Raw genomic sequence first — 16507 nt, 5'->3', positions numbered from 1 at the left:
CCCTGTCCTTCACTATCTCCCAGAGTTTGCTCAAACTCGTGTCCATAGAGTCAATGATGCCATTCAACCATCTCATCCTCTGTCACCCCCTTCTCCTCCTGCCCTCGATCTTTCCCAGCATCACTGTCTTTTGAGTTGGCTCATCACTTCAGGTGGTGAAGTATTGGAGCCTCAGCTCTAGCATCAGTCCTTCCAATGACTATTCAGGGTTGATATCCTTTAGGATTGACTGGCTTGATCTCCTTACTGTCCAAGGTCGTCTGTAAAGTCTTCTCCAGCACCACAGTTCTAAAGCGTCAATTCTTTGGTGCTCAGCCTTCTATATGGTCCAACTCTCACATCTGTACATGACTACTGGAAAAACCATAATTTTCACTGTGTGGACTTTTGTTGGCAAAGTAACGTTTCTGCTGTTTAATTTAATATGCTGTCTAGGTTTGTCATAGCTTTTCTTTCAAGGAGCAAGCGTCTTTTGATTTCATGACTGCAGTCACCATCCACAGCGATTTTGGAGCCCAAGAAAATCTGTCACTGTTTCCATTTTTACCCCATCTGTTTGCCATGAAGTAATGGGACCGGATGCCATGGATCTTAGTTTTTTGAATGCTGAGTTTTAAGCCAGCCTTTTCACTCTCTTCTTGCATAGACATTATCAGTTTTTTTAGTCTTGGTAGGTAGAAAACTCGACTTACTTTTAAAAGTTTTTTTTTTTTCTTTAATTATTTCTAAGATGTAGTATCTCTTAATGTTTATATTTTAACTGCTTTATACCATTTGTTTTCCTTCATTTATTACTTGTTTATTTTCTTCATAAATAAGTGCTTTTTCTACCCTTTACCCATTTTTCTGTTAGTGTCTGTATTGATTATACAAACTCTTTATATAGTCATGATATCCCTTTTCTGCCATACAAGTTTAAATATGTGGTTTTTATACCTTGTTATACTTATCCTCATTTTTACTTGCCAGGTTTTTACACATCATATTAATATTTCTACATCAGTTTAATTCATTCCTGTGCATTATTTATCCAGCGACATCATTTATATGTTTTTTCCATTAGATCATTGTTTTCTCTCCAGATGGTATCATCTGTAAAATCAAGAATTATGTCTCCTCATATAGGTCTTGCACAGTATCACTCACTTACTTGATAATAATGATTTCTTCTTAATGATGGCTACATAGGTGAGACCTAGAAATAGATGCTCAGGTCCTGACAGGTTACACAGAGCCTACAGACTGATTATAGATCCTACCAGCAATAGACTTTTGCCATCCTTTCACCAGAATTTACCATTATATTTGAACAACAGAATAGTATAGTGTTACTGTGTAATAGATCTACTATGCATATTCTCACTGCTTTAAATTCACTGATTATATAAAAAGAGAAGAATGCACTAGTTTAGTGTTTGATCTTTACCACATAGATCTAACGTCACAATCAGTTGCTTTCAGTATTTTCTTTGAAATCACATAAAGGTTCATATGTGCCAAGTTTCATAAGGATCACATGATAAGGTCAAGAAATACAAATTCCAAGGCAGAATTTATATGCTCAGTTCACATATGACAGTAATACTGTATAACCATATGTTGAATATAATACACAGTATGTAAATGCTCTTCTTGAATGCAATCCAATCAATAAAACCTAAAATAAATAACACTTTAATAACACATTTCAAATCAACTGAAAATGGAATAGATGGACTCTATGGCAAGAACATCCCTGTAAAATTGACATTGAAAAGCCATTAAAACACAGAGAGTAAAACAATCTTGAAACTAAAGAAAAACTGTGAATATTTAGAAGTTTTTAAAAAGCCTGCTACATTGCATGCCAAGATATAGCAGTCGTTTTTATTTAAAGAGCTATTTCAATAAAAACTGGATTGCCAAGCATTAAAAAGTAAATTCCATTTACCATCACCAATAACTGAAAGAAACTTTAAAAAAAATATACAATATTAACCTTAAAGAACTTAAAATGCACAATATTTGATAGAAAAATCAAAACTGAAAAAGTCCACTATTAGTCATAATTGGAACTGTTGAAAGATTGACCTATTTTATCATTAAAAAAGGTTATGGGAAAGCTACTGAAGTTAACTTCAAAAGCCTAGCAGTAAAAGTGATTGTAATGTCAGTAAAACTGAAACAGATCGAATAACCCCTAAGTAGTACTAATCTATTGCATCTTTGAACATGTATATGCCTCTTTTTAAGCTGGAAAGGTTGCCCTTTTTTTCCCCTTGTTTCCAACATCCCTTTAAAAAAGAAATCTATCTATTCAACTGTTAATAGTCAGCAGCTCAGTACAAAAGCTACCTTTACTCAATGGTGATATGAGCTAAGATTTGAAACATTTTTTCCTCTTTGGCCCTAAAACATAGTTTCCTCAGTCTACCTTGTACAGAGAGGGCTTCTCTTTAAGTATTTATGTACTGAATGTATACAAACAAATGCATTAATGAAAGGGACATACAGTATTTTAACTTTTTTCTCTTGGTTATCAGCTCAAACTCTTACACCAGAATTGATGTTTGTGTTGTAATTGACATTTAATTTTGTCTCTTCAGATCCTGGGAAGACTTTGCCTGAAGCCCTTGATTATTGCACAGTTTGGCTGCAGACGGTACCTGGAGAAATAGACAGCAAAAGCGGTATTCCACCTTCACTTGTAACGCTACAAATTAAAGATTTTCTTAACGGACCAGGTAAGAAAGTCATAATTCAAACTTTTTTTTCCTGTGAGGCTCTCAATGTGTACATGGAGTCTGCTAGTAATCTTGATGTTCTTTGCCAACCGTGAGTAATTTGTTTTCCAGACGTGTACTCTTCTCAGGCTACCTATTTTAGAGATCAAAAGGCAAATATTAATATGCATTAAAAATTACCATTAGTTGACAAAAAGTAGTTATCAATTTAAAAAGTAGTTGTCATTTTATTTCTGCCTTTTCTTAACTGTGGGACCTTAGGCCATTGTCTAATCTCCTGTGCCTCAGTTTCTTTACCTGTAAATGAAGAGATAAAATAGGTAATGGATGGATAGATGGGTGGGAGCATGAGTGGATAGATAGGTGGATAGGATACATGGATACATACACAAGATAATACACATAGGTAGATTGGATTAGGTAAATACTTACACATTTCAAATGCTTAGCAAAGCACTTGGGACATATTAACACTCAATTTTCAATAGATATAGATATCAAAAGCTATTAAGTGCCTATTATGTCCCAGGTACTAAGTACTTTATATACTTGTATAAAGCCAAGGTGTAGGCTCTATAATTATTCCCATTTTACAAATACAGAAACTAAGACTTAGAAAAATGAAGTCGATTGCCTGAGATCACGGTAGCAAAGCAGCCATTCAAACTCAGGTCTTTATGACTCCAAAGACCTAGGTCACTTCTATACTGCACTAATTTTAGTATAATTAAAGGTTTTTTCTTTCTTGTCTCTCTCCTCCTCATGCTCTTTCTTTTTGCTGCTCTATTTCTTCCTCTTTCATCTCGTTTTTTTAATTAATTTTTAAAATTTTTAATTGGAGGATAATTCCTCTTCTTTTCTTTGTTACTCTTACATCACCTCTTTGAGATCTGAGCTGTTTATTTTTAAAAAATTACTACAGTTAAGTTTTCCTTTTGTTATACTCACAGTGCTCTAGAATATGTTAGTCATTAAAAGAATACCAGTTTCTTCATTAGGAGTTTAAAACTGTGGTGTTATACTGTCTTAAGATCTCTAGCAATATACTGCAAGGCATGAATTTTGGTGATTGAAAGCTATCCCTATGTAGACCTGATTAAGTTTGTGTGCCACAACATGCCAGTAAATTATGATTCATGACTACAAATAGAGAAAGTGGCCCACCATCAGGACTAGCGTAGAAATCACCTCAGTTGGCCCTTTCACTGGGGCTTAGTTCTTCTTATACATGTTTATCTGATGCTGGGATTTAAAACATATAGATATATGAAGAATTAGTTCTAATTTTTAGTATCTAGATTTACTATATAGGTGTGGTTTTAAAGAGTTGAAGGAAGGGAAGAAGCTGACGATGAAGTCTAAAGGATTCATGAAAGATGGAAGCATCCTTTGGAATGCTGAACAGTTGAAAAAGAGTGTGAGTCCTTGGTTAGTGAATGTGAAGCACCATATTTCATGGAATTCAAGCAACCGTCAATGTAGGAAAAACATTTTATAAACTACTAAGAAAAAAAGAAAAAATACCTGCTACTTAAGCTATTATATATATATATAATATACATATATACACATATATAATATACATGTATATGATGTTTCACTGATGACTCAGGTGGTAAAGAATCCACCTGCAACTTGGAGAAAGAAATGGCAACCCACTCCAGTATTCTTGCCAGAGAAATCCCATGGACAGAGGAGCCTGGCAGACTACAGTCCATAGGGAGGCAGAGTCGGTAGCTTTCTTACTTCATCAGTTGCAGGACAAAAGACTGAACATACCAGAATGAATGAAATAGGGTAAGAACATGAGTAGTTCATGGAGAAGTGATAGAGAAACTTGCATTTACTTCCTTTTTCTCTCTTTTAGTTTCAGATTTCTTTTGCTTTTAGGCACAGTCTTTCACCTTTTGGCTAGAAAGTTCCCTTCTAGTTTACATTTGATTGATTTGTTTCTAAAAGGGATGGGATCTTCAAGTCAATGGTAAATTGTGTACCATATTTTTGTGACTCCCATATAATTTGAGTTTTGAGAAATATCAATGAGCAAATTAAAACTTACATTTTTATTATTATGTCATTCAATTTGACTGTGTATGACTTTTACAACAGTTGTACTTTGTGTTTATTATATTTTTTAAAATTGGAAACTACATATTTGCCATTTCTGATTTTATGCCCATTCAGTAATAAGATTGCCTATCTGGGGGTTCAAACTTTGAAATTAATGAATTGAAATAGTTATTTTACAACAGTGCTTCTCAAACTGCAATGTGCATTTGAACATCTCTAGAGTTCTAGTTAAATGCAAATTTGGTTTAATAGTGATGAAATTCTATATTTCTAACAAGCTCACAGGTAAAATGAATACTGTGGATCTGGAGACTACACTTTTTGTACCAAGATTTTATATGACTCATACATTAATAATACAGGTTTATATATGATTTACTTACCATCAGTACAATTAGTGAGACTCAAACTGCAGATATTTGGGGGCATAGGAGAGTGGGAAATGATACAAAGAGTGACTGTTTTTAAATTTTATTTATTTATTTTGGCTACTCTGGGTCTTCACTGCTTGTGCTGGCTTCTCTAGTTGCAGGGTGTAGGCCTACCAGGGAGCCCCTGAGTTTTTTTAAATGATATTTTATTATGAGAAATCAAATACAATATCCAGTATAAAATGGTTTAACTTCTTCAAAGTCTAAAACATTTTTTAATCAAGAGTACTTTTCTATCATAAGTTATTTGAGGAGAGATTAGTTTGAATGATATGTCAGTTCTGTGGGATTCCACTAGAACATTAAGCTAACAGCCTTGAACTTCTCCAGAATTTGCCACCTTAAAAGAAAATTTCCTTATTATAAATAGTTTGTCATGTGAAGTATGTACATAAGTGTTATTAAATAAAAATTATCTCTCTGTAAACAGCTACTGTACATTAATTTAGAGAGCAATAGGAATAATGAGACATAATAAAGCATTTTTTGCTGTTGAGTTCAGTTGCTAGGTCATGTCCAATTCTTTGCAACCCCATAAACCACAGGACACCAGGCCTCCCTGTCCATCACCAACTCCCGGAGTTTACTCAAACTCATGTCCATCGAGTCGTTGATGCCATCCAGCTATTTCATCCCCATCTCCTCCTGTGTTCAGTCTTTCCCAACATCAGGGTCTTTTCAAATGAATCAGTTATTTGCATCAGGTGGCCAAATTATTGGAGTTTCAGCTTCAACATCAGTTCTTCCAGTGAACACCCAGGACTGATTTCCTTTAGGATGGACTGGTTGGATCTCCTTGCAGTCCAAGGGACTCTCAAGACTTGTCTTCTCCAACACCACAGTTCAAAAGCATCAATTCTTCGGCGCTCAGCTTTCTTTATAGTCCAACTCTCACATCTGTACATGACCACTGGAAAAACCATAGCCTTGACTAGACGGACCTTTGTGGGGAAAGTAATGTCTCTGCTATTTAATATGCTCTCTAGGTTGGTCATAACTTTCCTTCCAAGGAGTAAGCATCTTTTAATTACATGGCTGCAATCACCATCTGCAGTGATTTTGGAGCCCCAAAAAATAAAGTCAGCCACTGTTTCCACTCTTTCCCCATCTATTTGCCATGAAGTGATGAGACCAGATGCCATGATCTTTGTTTTCTGAATATTGAGCTTTAAGCCAACTTTTTCACTCTCCTCTTTCACTTTTATCAAGAGGCTTTTTAGTTCCTCTTCACTTTCTGCCATAAGGGTGGTGTCATCTGCATATCTGAGGTTATTGATATTTCTCCCCGCAATCTTGATTCCAGCTTGTGCTTCCTCTAGCCCAGCGTTTCTCATGATGTACTCTGCATAGAAGTTAAATAAGCAGGGTGACAATATACAGCCTTGACATACTCCTTTTCCTATTTGGAACCAGCCTGTTGTTCCATGTCCAGTTCTAGCTGTTGCTTCCTGACCTGCATACAGATTTCTCAAGAGGCAGGTCAGGTGGTCTGGTATTCCCATCTCTTTCAGAATTTTCCACAGATTATTGTGATCCACACAGTCGAAGGCTTTGGCATAGTCAATAAAGCAGAAATAGATGTTTTTCTGGAACTCTTCTTGCTTTTTTGATGATCCAGCAGATGTTGGCAACTTGATCTCTTGTTCCTCTGCCTTTTCTAAATCCATCTTGAATATCTGGAAGTTCACAGTTCACGTATTGCTGAAGCCTGGCTTGGAGAATTTTGAGCATTACTTTACTAGCGTGTGAGATAAGTGCAATTGTGCGGTAGTTTGAGCATTCTTTTGCATTGCCTTTCTTTGGGATTGGAATGAAAACTGACCTTTTTCCAGAACTGTGGCCATGGCTGAGTTGTCCAAATTTGCTGGCATATTGAGTGCAGCACTTTCACAGCATCATCGTTCAGGATTTGAAATAGCTCAACTGGAATTCTGTCACCTCCACTAGCTTTGTTCGTAGTGATCATTCCTAAGGCCCACTTGAGTTCACATTCCAGGATGTCTGGCTCTAGGTTATGTATTATTTTATATATTTTTTGGCAACTCAAGAAAAAAAATATTTTTCCAGATTTTAGGAAATAGGATATTAAGAGCAGTATTATTTATGCTGACTGGAGGAACAAAATTCAGCTTTATAATATTCCCCAGTACCATTCTCTTCCCTTGAAAAAAAGCCCCCTTTTTTTAGTGTTGCAAAGAATGCTTCTAAGTATTATGCAGTATTTTCATTAAGAATCTTTTGATACCATTAGTTTAACCTGTATGCACATCTTGTTTAAGTATCATTCCCAAAGAATGCTTTATGTTACAACTCTAAAATACTATATTTTCATTTACTCCTTCCTTGCTCTTGAATTAAAGTTTCAGTAGCAATAAAAGTTATGGCCCTGAAGAGTAGAGGAAATGCCAACTATAACTACCTAACCTTAAATTTTCTTCCTAAGGTGCAAACTTAACAGCTTTTGAATTCAGCCTTTCAGATTTTTTTTTAGGGATTATTTTATCTAAACAAGGTGATGCATATGCTGCTCCTTAGCATTTGTTTTTGGGAAAATAACTCAGTGTGTTGAGTATTCCCTGATTTCCTCTGTTCACTTAATAGTACCTTAGAGCGAATGGTAGGTCCCAACTTGTACATCAAAAACCCCTTCAAAGCTCTCTCAACCCCCACCTCCTTCCTTCAGAGGCAACAATTGTACCCATTAGCAAGGTCACTGGCTTGGAGAAACCTGGAAAACAGCAGCTACCAGAAACCCACTAGAATAATATATCCAGCAGGTGATAGATTAGTTGGAACAAATTGGAACCATTGCAGTTCAGCAATCCTGGTTTCTTTCAAGCTGTTTTTAAAATGTCGTCATTTTAATACACAATCTAAGCCCTGCGGAACAGTCCACAGCAGGTTAATTTGAATCATATGATGTGTCACTGCCCTCAGCTGACATGAGCTCTATTCCATGTGTGAAGCCATAATAAATCCATTCCCAACCGAGGAAAATTCCCCATGAGAAGGTGAACTAATCCAGGCCTCACACTGGCATGCTAGCCCTCTGTAATTGAAAGCAGGGCCACCTGTTCCCAGCACAGTTAGCCTATAGAGAAGAAATTACTGTTAGATACTTCTTATATTGAAAACTCATTCATACTTTTTGCAAATTCAAATTCAACTGTGAACTGCTTCATATGACATCATACAGAAACTTAGGAATGTGCCCCCTTGATCCCAGTTTAAAAGTTTGTTAACTATAGGATTTCTTAACTTTGAAATGAAAAATTTTTTTTTAATTTAATGAGAGCTGACACTTGAGAAGAAGAACTGGGAAGGGTGCAGATTTTTCTAATTAACTTAAGGTCATTTACAGACATATTTGAATTCCCTGGTATTTTTTTCATTGTTGCTTTGCAGACATGTATTTGAATACTGTCACTGTAGCCACTAAATGACACTTAAAGGATAGCAAAGAAAAACTTGACAAATTGGGAGAACATTCCCACATGTATGTTTTATCATAAATAATTAGCATATCACAATTTTCATATAATTTTAGGCAACATGGTTATATCAAAGTTATGACTGTAATTTCCTGTTTCTTTTAATATATGTGGTATCACTTGTTGAAACACATAGCCACTGATAGTTTTTCTCATAATAAAATCATTTATTTACTCTCTTCTTAACTAACCTGTTAATTCATTTATCTATGTCATTTTCAGTTTTCCTGATTTCATTCAAGCTTTGGATTGTTTTTTTTTAATTTTTATATTAAGATATTATTTGACTTTTAATTTTTTGTAGTCCATTTTTAAAAATATAAATTTATTTATTTTAATTGGAGGTGGAGTCCAGTTTTTATAAATTTAGTGTTTTATAGGTTACAAGGATTTTAATTTTCACTTAAAAAAAATTCCTAACCATCCTAGAATTTCCCGTTTCCACAGCCTCTTTGATTTGAATGAAAATACATACTGGAATAATGTGAAATACTACTTTAAAAGCTTCTCAGATATAGTAACACACGATTCAAATAGGTTTGTTTATAATGAATATAAAGTAGAAATGCTGAGTTGTTTACTGCCAATTTTGTGTATTTTTAAAATGTGCTTACTTTTCATGATGATATCTGCTTTTATGTTCTGTTATTACAGAATTCATTACTATTGGGAATTAATCCAGACATAGGTAGAAGATGACTGACTCAGGGAAATTAAGATAACCTGAAAAAACACAACTAGCCTCCTGACATTTTCTGGAGTAGAAAATGAAGAGTAGGTAATATGATTTTTATATACAAGAAGATACAAAGTAAAAGGAAGCATCTTGAAAAGCTAATTTTAATTAATTTAGTCTTCTTCTTGTAACCCTGATAGTTAACCCCTTGTTCTTTTCTCTTTCCGGAAATAGAGCCAAGGTCCCCACCTTGATCACTGGAGTCCTATCTCTATTTTAGTTTTACAACCATACTAGCAAGCTATCTTCTACATTTAAGAAATGTAAACTAGTTAATAAAACTGTGAGAACCTTGATTTTTACATTTCCTAGGTGTTACGGGTTTCAATTTGCAGTGTCATCATTGTATTATCATAGTTTATTTTCCCTATGATTTATCAAAATAAAACAATAAACTTGAAGTCAGAATGTCAAATAGAGAGTAGACCAAGAATTTTATTTTATTGCTAAATTTTTTTAATTGAAGTAGTTGATTTACAGTATAGTGTTAATTATAGGTATAGGGCATAGTGATTCAGCATTTTTTTAGCAGACCATTGTCAGTTACTGTGTTTCCTGTGCTATAAACTACATCCTTGTTGCTTATCCGTTTTATGTACAGTAGTTTGTATCTGTTAACCCCATACTTCTAACTTGCATGGACTCTGTAGTTGTGGCACATGGGCTCCAGAGCATGCAGTCTTCAGTTGTTGTGTCAGAAAGGGCTCTCTGGTTGTGGCGCACAGGCTTAGTTGCTCATCAGCATGTGTGATGTTAGTTCTCTGACCAGGGATTGAACCTGTGTCCCCTGCATTGCAAGGCAAATTCTGAACCACCAGGAAAGTCCCTGTTTGTATATTTTAATTAGTTACATTGTCTGCAAATATTTTCTCCCATTCCATAGGTTGTCTTTTCATTTTGTTCCTTTGCTGTGAAAAAAAGTTTTTAAGTTTGATTAGGTCTCATTTGTTTTGTTTTGTTTTGTTGCTCTTATTTATTTTGCCTCAGGAAACTGATCTAAGAAATAGTATACAACCTAATAGTACAAAAAGTAATTGCAGTTTTGGACTGTGAATATTAAATCATTATCACTAGGCTCATGTTTATTAATCAAAATAGGAATCATTACAATCAATATAATTTTGCCAATGAGTAGTTTGTTTATTCCTGTAGTGTAAAAATCTATGCTTCAGGATTCAACAAACTCTTGGAAAGCATTTTCTGCCTCCTGCTGGTTGTGGAAGCATTTTCCCTGCAAAATGTTGTCAAGATGGTGGAAGAAGTGATAGTCGGTTGATGAGAGGTCAGGTGAATATGGCAGATGAAGCAAAACTTCCTAGCCCAACTTGTTCAACTTTTGAAGCTTTGGTTGTGTAATGGGCGATCAGGGGTTATGGTAGAGAATTATACCCTTTCTGTTGGTCAGTGCTGGCTGCAGGCATTGCAGTTTTTAGTACATCTCATCAATTTGTTGAGCATAATTCTCAGATGTAATGGTTTCATGAGGATTCAGAAAGCTGTAGTGGATCAGAAGGGCAGCAGACCACCAAGAAGTGACTGTGACCTTTTTTTAGTGCAAGTTTGGTTTTGGGAAGTGCTTTAGAGCTTCTTCTCAGTCTAGCCATTGAGCTGAAAGTGAAAAGTGAAAGTTGCTCAGTCATGTCCCAACTCTGTGCGACCCCATGGACTGTACTGTCCATGGAATTCTCCAGGCCAGAATACTGGAGTGGGTGGCCTTTCCCTTCTCCAGAGGATCTTCCCAACCCAGGGATCGAACCCAGGTCTCCCTCATTGCAGGCAGATTCATTACCACCTGAGCCACAAGGGAAACCCAAGAATACTGGAGTGGGTAACCTATCCTTTCTCCAACGAATCTTTTCAACCCAGGAATCAAACCAGGATCTCCTGCATTGCAGGTGGATTTTTTACCAACTGAGCTATCAGGAAAGCCCAACCATTGAGCTAGTCAGGCATAAAATCCACTTTTTGTTGCACATCACAGTCTGATTGAAAAATGGTTCATTGTTCCATAAAATAAGAGAAGATGATGCTTCAAAACAATTTTTTGATTTTCAGTCAGCTCAGAAGGCACCCACTTGTCAAGTTTTTTCACCTTTCCAATTTGCTTTAAATGTCAAATGACCACAGAATGGTCAATGTTGAGTTCTTCAGCAGCTTCTTGTGTAGTCATAAGAGGATCAGCTTTGATGATGGCTCTTAATTGGTCGTTGTCAACTTCTGATGGTCAGCCACCACTTTCATCATCTTCAAGGCTCTCTTGTCTCCTTTGCAAAACTTCTTGAATTACCAGTGCACTGTACATTCGTTAGAATTTCCTGGGCCAAATGCATCATTGATGTTGCATGTTGTCTCTGCTGCTTTACAACCCATTTTGAACTCAAATTAAAAAATCTCTCAAATTTGCTTTTTGTCTAACATCATTTCTATAGTCTAAAATAAATATAAAATAAACAGCAAGTAATGTCATTAGCCAAAAAAAATAAAGTGAGAAATCCACATTAAAATGATGTATAACATAACCACATTTGTTTAAGAATGTATTCTAATATCAAATGTCAAAGTTCAACTATGCAAAGCTGCAATTACTTTTGCACCAACCTAATATGATTTATCCACTCTTTCCCCATCTGTTTCCCGTGATAGATGGGGAAAGAGTGGAAACAGTGTCAGACTTTATTTTTTTGGGCTCCAAAATCACTGCAGATGGTGATTGCAGCCATGAAATTAAAAGACACTTACTCCTTGGAAGGAAAGTTATGACCAACCTAGATAGCATATTCAAAAGCAAGAGACATTACTTTCCCCACAAAGGTCCGTCTAGTCAAGGCTATGGTTTTTCCAGTAGTCATGTATGGATGTGAGAGTTGGACTGTGAAGAAAGCTGAGCACCAAAGAATTGATGCTTTTGAACTGTGGTATTGGAGAAGACTCTTGAGAGTCCCTTGGACTGCAAGGAGATCCAACCAGTCCATTCTAAAGGAGATCAGCCCTGGGTGTTCTTTGGAAGGAATGATGCTAAAGCTGAAACTCCAGTACCTTGGCCACCTCATGCGAAGAGTTGACTCATTGGAAAAGACTCTGATGCTGGGAGGGATTGGGGGCAGGAGGAGAAGGGGGACGACAGAGGCTGAGATGGCTGGATGGCATCACCGACTCAATGGATGTGAGTTTGAGTGAACTCCGGGAGTTGGTGATGGGCAGGGAGGACTGGCGTACTGCGATTCACAAAGAGTTGGACACAACTGAGTGACTGAACTGAACTGAATATGATTTATGTCAAAAAATGTTTCGTCTGTATTCTCTTCTAGGAGTTTTATGGTGTTATGTCTTATATTCATGTTTTTAAAACATTTTGAGTTTATTTTTGTATATAGTGTGAGAAAATGTTCTAATTTCATTGTTTTACATGAAGCTGACCACCTTTCCCAGAAATGCTTGTTTAAGAGATTTTCTGCATTGTATATTTTTGCCTCCTTTGTCATAAATTAGTTGACTATAGATGTGTGGGTTTTTTTCTGGGCTCTCTATTCCATTACATTGATCTCTGTGTCTATTTTTGTTCCAATACCATGTTATTTGATTACTATAGATTTGTAGTATAATCTGAAGTCTAGAAGAGTTATACTTCCAGCTCTGTTCTTTTTTCTCAGGATTATTTTGGAAAATTTTGAGTCTTTTGTGGCTCCAAATAAATTTTAGGATTATTTATTCTAGTTCCATGAAAAATATCATGGGTGATATTTATAAGGATGGTATTATGTCTGTAGATTGCTTTGGGCAGTGTGGCCATTTTAATGATATTAGTTTTTCCAATCCAAGAGCATGAGATGTCTTCCCATTTCTTTGAATCATCTTTAATTTTCTTCATCAGTGTTTTATAATTTTCAGTGTATGGGTCTTTCACCTCCTTGGTTAAGTATATTCCTGGGTAATTGGGCTGTTTTTTTGTTTGTTTGGAGGGGGAAAGGGGATGCAGTTTTAAATAGGATTTTTTTTAACTTTATCTTTCTGATATTTCGTTATGACTGTATAGGTGTTTGTATATCAATCTTGCATCCTACAACGTTGCTGAATTCATTTACTAGCTCTAACAGTTTTTGGGTGGAGACTTAACAGTTCTCTATACAGAGCATCATGTCATCTCCAGATAGTGATAGTTTTACCTCCTCCCTTCCAATTTGAATACCTCTTTTTCATTTCTTATTGCTTTGGCTAGGACTTCCAATACTATGTTAAATAGAAGCAATGAGAGTGGACGCCCTTGTGTTCTTCTAGAATTTAGCAGGAAGACTTTCAACTTTCCATCACTGAGTATTATGTTGACTGTGGGTTTGTCATGCATGCATGAGTGCTAAGTCGCTTCAGTCGTGTCCAACTCTTTGTGACCCTGTGGACTGTAGCCTGCCAGGCTGCTCTGTCCATGGGATTCTCCAGGCAAGAATACTGGAGTGGGTTGCCATGCCCTCCTCCAGGGGATTTTCCCGACCCAGGGATCAAACCCACATCTCCTGTGTCTCCTGCATTGCAGGTGGATTCTTTACCACTGAGCCACTGGAGAAGTCCCGTTAGTTTGTCATAACTGTACTTTATTATGTTGAGATGTGTTCCCTTTATACCCACTTTGAGTGTATTTAACATGTAGTTGTTGAATTTTGTCTTCAGTCTTCTGTTCTTTGTACAGACAATAACCTCAGCTATCTCTTCTATGCCTACAACCTCCAATGCCTATTTCTAATTTTGATTCATTATCCACCTTCGGCACTATTTCTTCATCTCCCTGTGAGATGCGTTTAGTTATTTAAAATACCCAGATTCAACCCCCAGGTCGGAAAGATCCCCTGGAGAAGTAAATGGCAACCCACTCCAGTACTTTTGCCTAGAAAATTCCATGGATGGAGGAGCCTGGTGGGCTACAGTCCATGGGGTCGCAAAGAATCGGACATGACTGAGTGACTTCACTTTCACTATTAAGTCAAAACTTGTTTCTTTTTCTTATTGGCTCCTTCTCTTAGTACAGTCTTCAAATGTCTTTACATTTGCTGGTGATGGCAGCAGTGTTCCATTCAGGTCTTCTCACAGTTTTATTGCCACCTTCAAGTCGTCCCTTTTTCATTCAAGCCTTTTTAGTTTTTCCTTTGAAATGGTTCTCCATTATACCTGCCACCTACCTGTGCCCTCATTACTTCTTCGGTCTATTTACTGGTGACCCTCATTTCAGATTTTTCTTTTACTCAGTCATTTTCTCTCCTCTGCAAACTAATGTGAATCTTGACCACCCACCTCCCTCAGTTAATCAAATCATAACTGTCCTCAGACCTCGGGAATCTAATGTGGTGTCATCTGGACAATCCAGGCTTACTGTCACTACTAAAGTAATTCCAAGTGAGATCATTTTTCTTCTTTGAACCCTAGTATTTTCTTCTGTATCATAAGAGAGTTGTCCTGAGATTCCTGCAAATTCTAAAATGATGTCTGTAATCCCCAACGGAACTCTTCATTTATTTTTCACAAGTGTTTATGAGCAATTATAACATTCCAAGTAATCTTCTAAGCCTTGGAATTACAGTGGTAAGCAAAAGATACACAGTAACTTCTCTCAAGAAATGCATACCATCTAGTAGAAAGGACAGGATTTGATTAGCAAGTAGTCACCCGGAGTATTTATTATATAATTATAAGCTAATATAAGTGTCATAAACTTTCATGGATTTGTAAAAGATTAGAGATTTAGGGAAGCTTGTCTGAGCTGAGTTCAGACACTTGAATAAAAGGGAGTTAACCAAAGACATGGAGGGAACAGCAATCTTCTGACAGAATGTATGCAAAAGACCCTGTGAGGAAGGGGATTGTGGCACACCAAAGAAAATGAAAACAAGTCAGAGAGAAGGAACAGTCGCAGGAGGTGAGGCTATAGAGAGAGGTATGGGCCAGGCCTTCTAGGCTACAGTAAAGGATTTGGGGATTTTTATCTTTAGAGCACTGGGAAACCACTGAAGAATTTAAGTAGGACATATATGTGATGGGGAAAGAAGAGGTATGAGTGTTTATTGATATGGTTATGTTCGCATTTTGAAAAAAAATTATTCTAGTTGCAGGATAAAGAATAGATAAAAAGCTCTAGAGTAGAGGCAAACAACAAATTCACAGAATATTGCAGTAGTACTGGTGAGAGATAATAAGTTGGGTCATGGAATGGTAATAGAAATGGAGAAAAGTGAACGATTTGGTAGATAAATATGGAGGCAGAATCCATAGACTGGTATTGGAGTAGAGGGGATGTTGTATAAGAGAGGTTTAAGGATGACTTAAGGGTTCCTGACTAATCTAACTGAAAGAATATTGTGTTGTGACTGAATTGTGTCCCCCACAAAATTAATATGTTGAAGCTCTAGTCCCCACTGTGCTGGGCCTTTAGGAGATAATTAGATTTAGATGAGGTAATGAGGATCAGGCCCTCGTGGTGGGATTAGTACACCAGACAACTTGCTGTCATTCTGTCTCTCCCTGCCATGTGAGGACACAGTAATAACACAGCCATGCAAGCCCAGAAGTCAGCCTTCACCAGAAACCAGCCTGTGTTCACTCCCTGATCTCAGAATTCCAGCTCTAGAACTGTGAGAAAATAAGTTTCTGTTGTCTAATCTTACAGTTTGTGGTGTTTTAGTATGGCATCCCAAACTCGTGTCCTGTTGACTGATATGTTATGAAAAATGCTTGGGAAAAGGAACATTGTGTCTGTTATGTTTGTGTGTGAGAGTAGGGAGAGATCATGAGTTCTGTGTTGGTAATTGTGCATACGTATCTGCTGCTCACACAAAAGTCAGACTAGTGGTAAAGGATTAAATGTTTTGAAAGTTTGGGGGAATATGGGTGCTGATTCAAGGCACAGACCTGGATGAGATTATTACTCAGAAGGGAAAAGAGGAAGAAGGAAAAGAGAGGAAGTAGGAAAAAAGAGTCTTAAGACTTCATACTGAAGAAGTCCAATCAGTAATTACTGGCCAGGAGGAAAAGGAGGAGCTTTAAAAGAAAGCAGAGCTAAGAGGAAAATCTGGA

General features: G+C 36.7%; 1 protein-coding gene across 2 annotated transcripts in view; it reads left to right on the top strand.

The window, feature by feature from the left end:
• The window catches only part of VPS13B (vacuolar protein sorting 13 homolog B), a 772631-nt gene that overhangs the window by 559196 nt on the left and 196928 nt on the right, over nucleotides 1–16507 (top strand). For both annotated transcript variants that reach the window (XM_040260994.1, XM_040260993.1), the window contains exon 35: nucleotides 2586–2723. In XM_040260994.1, coding sequence (XP_040116928.1) covers nucleotides 2586–2723 — 138 coding nt within the window. The remainder of the gene's footprint in view (nucleotides 1–2585; nucleotides 2724–16507) is intronic.

Source organism: Oryx dammah, unplaced genomic scaffold (genome assembly GCF_014754425.2).
Source record: "Oryx dammah isolate SB20612 unplaced genomic scaffold, SCBI_Odam_1.1 HiC_scaffold_19, whole genome shotgun sequence".
NCBI lineage: Eukaryota > Metazoa > Chordata > Mammalia > Artiodactyla > Bovidae > Oryx > Oryx dammah.
The sequence above is the reverse complement of the archived record's forward strand: the minus strand, read 5'-3'. Positions and strand labels throughout refer to the sequence as shown.